A 10,880-nucleotide genomic window follows, 5' to 3' on the forward strand; every position below is an offset into this window, starting at 1 on the left:
AATGACAAAGCAAAAACTGGTTTTTAGAAATTTGTGCAAAAAAACTAAAACAAATGAAATATCACATTTACATAAGTATTCAGACCCTTTACTCAGTACTTTGTTGAAGCACCTTTGGCAGCGATTACAGCCTTGAGTCTTCTTGGGTATGACACTACAAGTTTGGCACACCTGTATTTGGGGAGTTTCTCCGATTCTTCTCTGCAGATCCTCTCAAGCTCTGTCAGGTTGGATGGGGAGCGTTGCTGCACAGCTATTTTCAGGTCTCTCCAGAGATGTTAGATCGGGTTCAAGTCCGGGCTCTGGCTGGGCCACTCAAGGGCATTTAGAAACTTGTCCCGAAGCCACTCCTGCGTTGTCTTGGCTGTGTGCTTATGGTAGTTGTCCTGTTGGAAGGTGAATCTTCGCCCCAATCGGAGGTCCAGAGCGCTCTGGAGCAGGTTTTCATCAAAGATCTCTCTGTACTTTGCTCCGTACATCTTTCCCTCAACCCTAACTAGTCTCCCGGTCCCTGCCGCTGAAAAACATCCCCACAGCATGACGCTGCCACCACCATGCTTCACCGTAGGAATGATGCTAGGTTTCCTCCAGACGTGACGCTTGGCATTCAGGCCAAAGAGTTCAATCTTGGTTTCATCAGACCAGAGAATCTTGTTTCTTATGGCCTGAGAGTCCTTTAGGTGCCTTTTGGCAAACTCCAAGCGGGCTGTCATGTGCCTTTTACTGAGGAGTGGCTTCCATCTGGCCACTCTACCATAAAGGCCTGATTGGTGGTATTTCTGTTTTTATTAGAAAAAAACCTGTTTTGGTTTTGTCATTATGGGGTATTGTGTGTAGATTGATGAGGATTTTTATTTCTTTAATCTATTTTAGATTAAGGCTGTAACGTAACAAAATGTGGTAAATGTCAAGGGGTCTGAATACTTTCTGAATGCACTGTATATACTGCCTTCAGAAAGTATTCACACCCCTTGACCTTTTCACATTTTGTTGTGTTACAGCCTGAATTTAAAATGGATTACATTTAGATGTTGTGTCAGTGGCCTATAATGTCAAAGTGGAATTATGTTTTTAGAAATGTTTAGAAATTAAAAAAGCAGGCATTGAATATCCCTTTGAGCATGGTGAAGTTATTAATTACACTTTGGGATGGTGTATCATTACACCCATCAAATCAAATTTTATTTGCCACATGCGCCGAATACAACAGGTGTAGACATTACAGTGAAATGCTTACTTACAAGCCCTTAACACTTTTTATTTTCTTAAAAACTGCATTGTTGGTTAAGTAAAAAATAGATAAGTAAAAACAAAAATAATAATAATAATTAAAGAGCAGCAGTAAAATTAATAACAGTAGGGAGGCTATATACCGCGGGTACCGGTACAGAGACAATGTGCGGGGGCACCGGTTAGTCGAGGTAATTGAGGTAATATGTACATGTGGGTAGAGTTAAAGTGACTGCAAACATACAGGCGTCCTTCCTAACTCAGTTGCCGTAGAGGAAAGAAACCGCTCAGGGATTTCACCATGAAGCCAATGGTGACTTTAAAACAGTTAGAGTTTAATGGCTGTGATCGGAGAAAACTGAGGCTGGATCAACAACATTGTAGTTACTCCCCAATACTAACCTAAATGATAGAGTTAAAAGAAGGACGCCTGTACCAATTAAAAATATTCCAAAACATGCATCCTGTTTGAAATAAGGCCCTAAAGTAAAACTGCTAAAAATGTGGCAAAGAAATTAACTTTATGTACTGAATACAAAGCATTATGTTTGAGGCAAATCCAACACAACATCACTGAGTACCACTCTTCATATTTTCAAGCATGGTGGTGGCTGCATCATGTTATGGATATGCTTGTCATCGGCAAGGACTAGGGAGAATTTTAGGATAAAAAGAAACAGAATAGAGCTAAGCACAGGCAAAATCCTAGAGGAAAACCTGGTTCAGTCTGCTTTCAACAGACACTGGGAGACAAATTCACCTTTCAGCAGGACAATAACCTAAAACACAAGGCCAAATATACACTGGAGTTGCTTACCAAGACGACATTGTATGTTCCTGAGAGGCCTAGTTACAGTTTTGATTTAAAATCGTCTTGAAGATCTATGGCAAGACTTGAAAATGGCTGTCTAGCAATGATCAACAACCAACTTGACAGAGCTTGAATAATTTTTAAAATAATAAATGCGCAAATATTGTACAATCCAGGTGTGCAAAGCTCTTAGAGACGTACCCAGAAAGACTCACATCTGTAATCCATAAAATCTATTATGTGACTTGTTAAGCACATTTTTACTCCTGAACTTATTTAGGCTTGGCACAACAAGGGGTTGAATATTTATTGACTCAAGACATTTCTGCTTTTCATGTTTTATTAATTTGTTTTAAATAATAAAATAAAAAACATAATTCCACTTTTACATTATGGGGTATTGTGTGCAAGCCAATGACACAACATCTCAATTTAATCAATTTTAAATTCAGGCTGTAACACAACAAAATGTGGAAAAAGTCAAAGGGTGTGAATACTTTCTGAAGGCACTGAACGTATTCACACCCCTTTGCTATGACACACCAAATTGAGCGCAGGTGCATCCAATTTCCTTTGATCATCCTTGAGATGTCACTACAAATTGATTGGAGTCCACCTGTGGCCAATTCAATTGTTTGGACATGATTTAGAAAGAAACACACTTGTCTATAAGGTCCCACAGTTGACAGTGCATGTCAGAGCAGAAACTATACCATGAAGTCCAAGGAACTGTCCGTAGATCTCTCAGGTAGAATTGTGATGAGGCATATACTGTGTCTTGGGAAGGGTATAAAACAATTTCTAGAGTGTTGAAATTTTCCAAGAACAGAGTGGTCTCCATCATTAGGAAATTGAAAAAAGATGAAACTACCCAGACTAGAGCTGGCCGTCCGACCAAACTGAGCAAGAAGAACCTTGGTCAGGGAGGTGACCAAGAACCCAATGACCACTCTGACAGAACTACAGAGTTCCTTGGCTGAGATGGGAGAACCTGCCAGAAGGACAATAGTCTCTACAGCACTTCACCAATATGGTGGCAGCATCATGCTATGGGGATGCTTTTCAGCCGCAGAGACTGGGAGACTGGTTAAGGATAGAGGGAACAATGAATGGAGCCAAATACAGGCAATTCCTTTATGAGAAAATGCTTCAGAGTGCAAACAACCTTAGACTGGGGTGAAGATTTACATTCCAACAGGACAATAACCCCAAGCATACAGCCAAAGCAACACCCATCCAAACCCCAGACTTGAAGATTGCTGTCCACCACCGCTCCCCATCTAACTTAACAGAGCATGAGAAAATCTGCAAGAAAGATTGGGAGAAAATCCCCAAATCCAGATGTGCAAAACTGATACAGACATACCCAAAACGGCTGAAAGCTGTAATTGCCGCCAAAAGTGCTTCTACAAAGTAATGACTCGGGTGTGAATACTTACAGTGGGGAAAAAAAGTATTTAGTCAGCCACCAATTGTGCAAGTTCTCCCACTTAAAAAGATGAGAGAGGCCTGCAATTTTGATCATAGGTACACGTCAACTATGACAGACAAATTGAGGGGAAAAAATCCAGAAAATCACATTGTAGGATTTTTAATGAATTTATTTGCAAATTATGGTGGAAAATAAGTATTTGGTCACCTACAAACAAGCAAGATTTCTGGCTCTCACAGACCTGTAACTTCTTCTTTAAGAGGCTCCTCTGTCCTCCACTCGTTACCTGTATTAATGGCACCTGTTTGAACTTGTTATCAGTATAAAAGACACCTGTCCACAACCTCAAACAGTCACACTCCAAACTCCAACAAAATTGTAGACCTGCACCAGGCTGGGAAGACTGAATCTGCAATAGGTAAGAAGCTTGGTTTGAAGAAATCAACTGTGGGAGCAATTATTAGGAAATGGAAGACATACAAGACCACTGATAATCTCCCTCGATCTGGGGCTCCACGCAAGATCTCACCCCGTGGGGTCAAAATGATCACAAGAACGGTGAGCAAAAATCCCAGAACCACACGGGGGGACCTAGTGAATGACCTGCAGAGAGCCGGGACCAAAGTAACAAAGCCTACCATCAGTAACACACTACACCGCCAGGGACTCAAATCCTGCAGTGCCAGACGTGTCCCCCTGCTTAAGCCAGTACATGTCCAGGCCCGTCTGAAGTTTGCTAGAGTGCATTTGGATGATCCAGAAGAGGTAAAAACTCAACTCGTCGTGTTTGGAGGACAAAGAATGCTGAGTTGCATCCAAAGAACACCATACCTATTGTGAAGCATGGGGGCTGTTTTTCTGCAAAGGGACCAGGACGACTGATCAGTGTAAAGGAAATAATGAATGGGGCCATGTATCGTGAGATTTTGAGTGAAAACCTCCTTCCATCAGCAAGGGCATTGAAGATGAAACGTGGCTGGGTCTTTCAGCATGACAATGATCCCAAACACACCGCCCGGGCAACGAAGGAGTGGCTTCGTAAGAAGCATTTCAAGGTCCTGGAGTGGCCTAGCCAGTCTCCAGATCTCAACCCCATAGAAAATCTTTGGAGGGAGTTGAAAGTCCGTGTTGCCCAGCAACAGCCCCAAAACATCACTGCTCTAGAGGAGATCTGCATGGAGGAATGGGCCAAAATACCAGCAACAGTGTGTGAAAACCTTGTGAAGACTTACAGAAAACGTTTGACCTGTGTCATTGCCAACAAAGGGTATATAACAAAGTATTGAGAAACTTTTGTTATTGACCAAATACTTATTTTCCACCATAATTTGCAAATAAATTCATTAAAAGTCCTACAATGTGATTTTCAGGATATTTTTTTCTCATTTTGTCTGTCATAGTTGACGTGTACCTATGATGAAAATTACAGGCCTCTCTCATCTTTTTAAGTGGGAGAACTTTCACAATTGGTGGCTGAAAAAAATTATACAGCTTCACCATAGAGAGCATCCTGACTGGTTGCATCACCGCCTGGTATGGCAACTGCTTGGCCTCCGACCGCAAGGCACTACAGAGGGTAGTGCGTACGGCCCAGTACATCACTGGGGCAAAGCTTCCTGCCATCCAGGACCTCTATACCAGGCGGTGTCAGAGGAAGGCCCTCAAAATTGTCAAAGACTCCAGCCACCCTAGTCACGCACCCTAGTCACGCACTCCAGCCACCCTAGTCAGCCACCCTAGTCACGCACGGCAAGCGGTACCGGAGTGCCAAGTCTAGGTCCAAAAGACTTCTCAACAGCTTCTACCCCCAAGCCATAAGACTCCTGAACAGCTAATCATGGCTACCCGGACTATTTGCACTGCCCCCCCCACCCCATCCTTTTTACGCTGCTGCTACTCTGTTAAGTATTTATGCATAGTCACTTTAACTCTACCCACATGTACATATTACCTCAACTAGCCGGTGCCCCCGCACATTGACTCTGCAACGGTACCCCCCTGTATATATAGCCTCCCTACTGTCACTTTATTTTACTTCTGCTCTTTTTTTTCTCAACACTTTTTTTGTTGTTGTTTTATTTTTACTTTTTTTGTTTAAAATAAATGCACTGTTGGTTAAGGGCTGTAAGTAAGCATTTCACTGTAATGTCTGCACCTGTTGTATTCGGCGCATGTGACCAATAAAATTTGATTTGATTTGATTTGACTAAATACTTTTTTCCCCCCACTGTATGTCAATTAGATATTTCTGTATTTCATTTTCAATAACTTTGCAAACATTTCTAAAAACATGTTTTCACTTTGTCATTATGGGGTAGTGTGTAGATGGGTGAGATATATATATTTTTTATTCAGGCTGTAACATCAAAATGTGGAATAAGTCAAGGGGTATGAATACTTTCTGAAGGCACTGTATGTTAGAGTTTACACTTCCTCTTCCAATGAACTGTGGGGAGGTCAAAATAATGAAACTGTCTACCAAATCTATTCATTTTAAAATGTTGATTACTTCTACTTGCCATTCATCTGATGATAATACAAGTTATACAGTGACAAGAAAATGTATGTGAACCCTTTGGAATTAATTGGATTCCTGCATAAATTGGTCATGAAATTTGATCTGCTCTTCATCTAAGTCACAACAACAGACAAACACAGTGTGCTTAAGCTAATAACACACTAATTAATGTATTTTTCTTGTCTATATTGAATACATTATTTAAACATTCACAGTGTAGGTTGGAAAACGCCTTCCGGAGTGGCCCAGTCAGAGTCCTGACCTCAACCCAATTGAGATGCTGTGGCATGACCTCAAGAGAGCGGTTCACACCAGTAATCCCAAGAATATTGCTGAACTGAAACAGTTTGGTAAAGAGGAATGGTCTAAACTAAACTGAACTAAAAAGTTTCAGAGGAACTTGCAAAACCAATGGAGAGAACGAGAGGAATCTGCTGGCACACTGTCATGGTGCGGGTGTTACTTTTCATGGCCAAGGCAGGTATCAGTGGAGCCGCCCAGGCAGCCACTGGGCAGCAGCCCCTTTCCTGCTGTCCCCTCACCCCTTGCATATTGCCTGGCACAGCGCCAGGCATCCAGTAGAAAAGGAATTCCAAGTACAGGTCGAGCTGCTGTGTTTGTGCTCCCAAACAGTATTCCCTTTCATTCCCTCTCGGCAGACTGTTTATTTTGGTGCTCTTTTACACCGTGGGGCCTGACGGAGCTGGAAAACGACTTCCAATCCGATGACATGACCGCTGGAAGCAGCTTTCTCTAGCTCAGCAGAAGAAAGAGAGAAAGGCTAATATTCCCCAGTAATGCAGAATCCAAAATCAGAAACAAACACTAATGAAACAAAGCCACCAACCAGAGACAGACTGATAAAGAACACTAGATTACTGTGAGAAAGCAGGATTTTTCTGAATTGGACAAAAGAAGAATGAGAGTGATACGTCTTTACTTGGTTCACTTAGAATTCTCTTCAAGTGCAAAGTGTCAGCAAAGCAAAACTGTGGAAAAACCCAGCTAGCTAAGCAAAAACTAAATGGCAAAACTATAGCTCTGTACATGATCAATCTCCCACTAAAACGACACAAGAGCAGCATTCATTTCCTTCTCAAACAGAATACAATAAATCTCCCCTCAGCTGCCTTCTGTGTAGCACCACCCACTTCAAGAGAGAAAGACCATTTGGGACCAATAGGTATAAATATTTTCATAAGCTTTGATAGGTCCTCATTTGGGGAGAAAGCACGAGAGAGTGTGGGGGTTGAGAGAATGAGTGCGAGAGAGAGAGAGAAAGAGGGGAAAGTGAGAGAGAGAGAGAGAGAGAGAGAGAGAGGAAAGAGAGTGAGAGCGAGTGTGTGATTAATATTGGCTGACAGCTGATCAGAGAGAATGCTGTCTGTTTGGACCCATTCTAACTCCCTGTCAGAGTGGATCAGAGGAGGCCAGTCACCTCACTACAAAGGGACACTGGGCAGGCACCGTTCCTAAGCCCCACAAAGCTATGTCCACTCGAAAAACAAAGCTGGCCTCAGGACTGCTCCATTCTCAATGCATGGCTAAACCTGGTCCTGGGCTGGCTTGTTGAATGGTTTGGTACTGAAGTTTTTTTTTTCTTTCTCTCCCTAGCTAACTGCTTTCACGTTGTATGTGAGGAGCCAAGCATCTCCCCCAACCCGGTGCCCTAAATGATGGAAAAAATGCATTCATGAAATTCAGGAGCTGCTCCCCACGGATCCAGTTACAGTTATTGATGACTTTATAAGATGTTTGTTAACCTACGCCAACCTTCATACTTTGAAGAGAGAAAATCAGAGAGAAAATAAATGTTCTGGTGGCACACATTTTTGGGTTGGTGCATAGCTGCTGTCTTTTTCGAGCTCCGTTTGGACAGATACAGGCTGATCTGGGTTTCTCTGGGTCGGCTCAAGTGTGACGCTCACATGATGAATGGTGTGATACACTAATGTTAACGTATAGAAGGACTATGGAAAAAGGCCCTGATCAGACAAACAGATGTGCATCCGCTAAAACTGCTTAATATCACTGTTACTGCAATAAAACTCAACAGTTCCACCAGTCCCTTTCTCAGGTTCCAGGGTGGAAAGAATTGTGCAACTGCAGGATGAGAAGGCAGTAGATACACACTCTAAAAAGGTATAAGTAACAAAATGTAAGATTTGCCGACGTCAATTTAAATTGAATAATGTTAATATAACAGCAATAAAATAACAAAATGCTAGGAATTAATACCACAATGAGACCACAATGCACAAACCGTGTTTTCCTATGGAAGACCTGCTCAGTCTTGTGTGTGATTTCTAGGGCACAACTGGCCAGGGATTTAGGTGGCTGGGCAGCGATTAGGATGGGAAGCACAGCCAACAGCTGGGAATGCCCAAACTGTGTCTATTTCCCACCACTGTATCCCATTACAAAAGAGAGATGGCCATCACACTAATGCCCCTTTATCCGCTAGCAGTCATCTGACCTCTATAGTTAGATACATGGAGCCTATCTGATCAAACAGCAGATCACCATCGTAGTGGAAACCTAATTAAGTATTTACACACGGTCAGATATGGCCCCTAAATCTTTTGCAACAGACCCGTCAGGCCTGGAATTGTGCACACTGGGAAGAGCCTTGCAATAGCCATACTCTTGTCATTGCTTGCAGATACGGTCTGAAGCAGTCAGGCCAAACAGGATAAAAATATCCAAATGGTGTTGATCAGTCCTCAATGGAAGAATGGTCACTATGCCTGGCTGTGATCACTGACACTGGCATGGAGAGGACACACCATCTGCCCAAGGACTACAGCATCAGTGGGCAAGCGACAGACAGGGAGGGGAGCGTGTGTGTGGCTGTGGACTGTCAGACCCACCTGCTTTCCCGCACACGGCCTCGTAGACCACATGCTGCGAGTTGGACGTCAGAGCTCCATTGGCTAGGCCTTCTGATGAGGTCTGTCTGTGGGCAGAGACAAGATAAGAGTGAGTGACTCCTGTACATTACCCAGAGAGATACAGAGCGATAGGGCAAAAACAAACCATACTGTTCCACATTCACTGTCCTGGAGGGTTCCACTGATATACTGTAGTGCTCTTCACTCTTATTGTAAGAGCATTGTGACGGCAAATTATCTTACAGAGTTACAGTAGTGACATAGGGATCACTGACTCCTATTACGACTATGGATACATTGTGTGCACCAGGCAGGAAAAATGTAAAGTGTGGTGGTTTGCTGTGTGCTGTCCATAGGGGCTTGTGGGGGTCTCTTGACACTCCAAGAGGTTTAGTGTTTACTGAGTGCTTTTCATGACCTATTGCAGAGGGATGGGACACATTCCTCTACCATAGTAGCTGTCCTGGATGACGTTTTCCTCAACACTGACGCTCCAACAGAACACGTACGTTGTAGGGTTAGCTGATACGGTTGGTTAGCTGATACCGTTCGATTAGCTGATACGTTTGTGGTGCCAGCTGGGTCATTTGTGGAATGACCTCTGTTTTTAAATAGAAAAGTCATGAGGACAGGTCCCATTGTGACAGATACTGAATGTTTCATGAAATGGGTGGCCAATACAACTTCTATCCAGCAAGTACTCCCAACGTGTATAGGGCACTGCATCTTACCAGAACACACAACACTGGCTCTCACAGAAACAGACTACACAGGGACAATGTGTGTATACAGCTTCTCAGACTAAATCATTACGGGTGGAATAAGGCCGTAAAGCAGGGGCCAACAAGCCTGTAACTCGATACATTAAATGTGTTAAGCATTTTTTGGGGAACAATAAATAAAGCTTAGCTGGTGTTAACCTCTCGCCCCATAACAGTGGCTTGCCAAAGCAGCATTAAGGTAATGAGGGCACACACTGCTTCTTTGTAGGGGCTGCACAGTTGTTCCTTCACACCATTAACAACCACAAATAGGACTGGCCCACTTAAAAGTGTGGCATAACTCTACAGGAAGCAACCCTTTAATATTTGGAGAAAGCTTGACCTCTGGGTTCTTCATATCACTTTCTTTGTCAACAGTCTCTCACTTCTCCACGTCATAAGGTGTAGACCGGCAAACGCCGCAGTACGGAAGGGCTTAATATATTGAACACGTATCTCTGCATGGAGTATGCACCCACAGTTAGAAGTTTAGTACATAAATGTAAAGCCTTGTAAGAAGCTTTTTCTTTGAGAGGGGCTTGAGTGGAGTTCCCCAGATAGACTATGAAATATAGGAACATGGTTACCTATGGTTGTGTGTTTCTTTGTGTTATCTGGACGTCTAACCAACGAGGGGGATTAGTGTTCATTTATAAACAAGAGTTTTGGCAGCGTGATGTGTTTATAGTATCAAGCCGTTCCTACAGCTGACTAATAGACAGTGAAGGCAGCAACCAGTCTGACAGTAATGGTTCTGCTGTAATTGTCACCCTATTAAGAATGCCATATGACAGCCTGGGTTTCCGTAGCTACAGCTGCAAAACCCGCCAAGCCTCACAAACACAATCATTTATTTGTTTTACAAATTGCTTTCAAATTTGTAACTGAAGTCATACCCATTCTGAGACCATAGTGAACAGTCTAAGTTGGCAACCATGTTAAGCCAATCAACACTCTAGGGTCCTGCCCTACTGTATGCCACAGCTACAGTAGCAATTTGGTTATCCAGAAAAGCATGAGCATTAGGGTATGGGTGAAGTTTAGAATTTGATTGACGTTGTCCACAGCCATAGACAAGTCTTGATGCCTTGGTTTCTTCTTAGGATATCTCAGAAGCAGTCATTGTTGTGAAACTAAGCTTCAGTGTGGTCCATTCACATTCTTTTGGTCTTCTCTCTCATCAATTAACATATAATGAGACAGAAACTAATTCTGACAAATGTGCTGACAAGTCTTT

General features: G+C 42.8%; 1 protein-coding gene across 1 annotated transcript in view; it reads right to left on the reverse strand.

Annotated features, from left to right (window-relative positions):
- LOC311146112 (tubulin polyglutamylase TTLL5-like) overlaps positions 1–10,880 on the reverse strand; it is a 91,557-nt gene that overhangs the window by 1,760 nt on the left and 78,917 nt on the right. The window contains exon 32 of the mRNA XM_084182581.1: positions 8,862–8,947. Within this exon, the coding sequence (XP_084038707.1) occupies positions 8,862–8,947 (86 nt within the window). The remainder of the gene's footprint in view (positions 1–8,861; positions 8,948–10,880) is intronic.

This window comes from Coregonus lavaretus, assembly GCF_964263955.1.
Source record: "Coregonus lavaretus genome assembly, chromosome: 18".
Lineage (NCBI taxonomy): Eukaryota > Metazoa > Chordata > Actinopteri > Salmoniformes > Salmonidae > Coregonus > Coregonus lavaretus.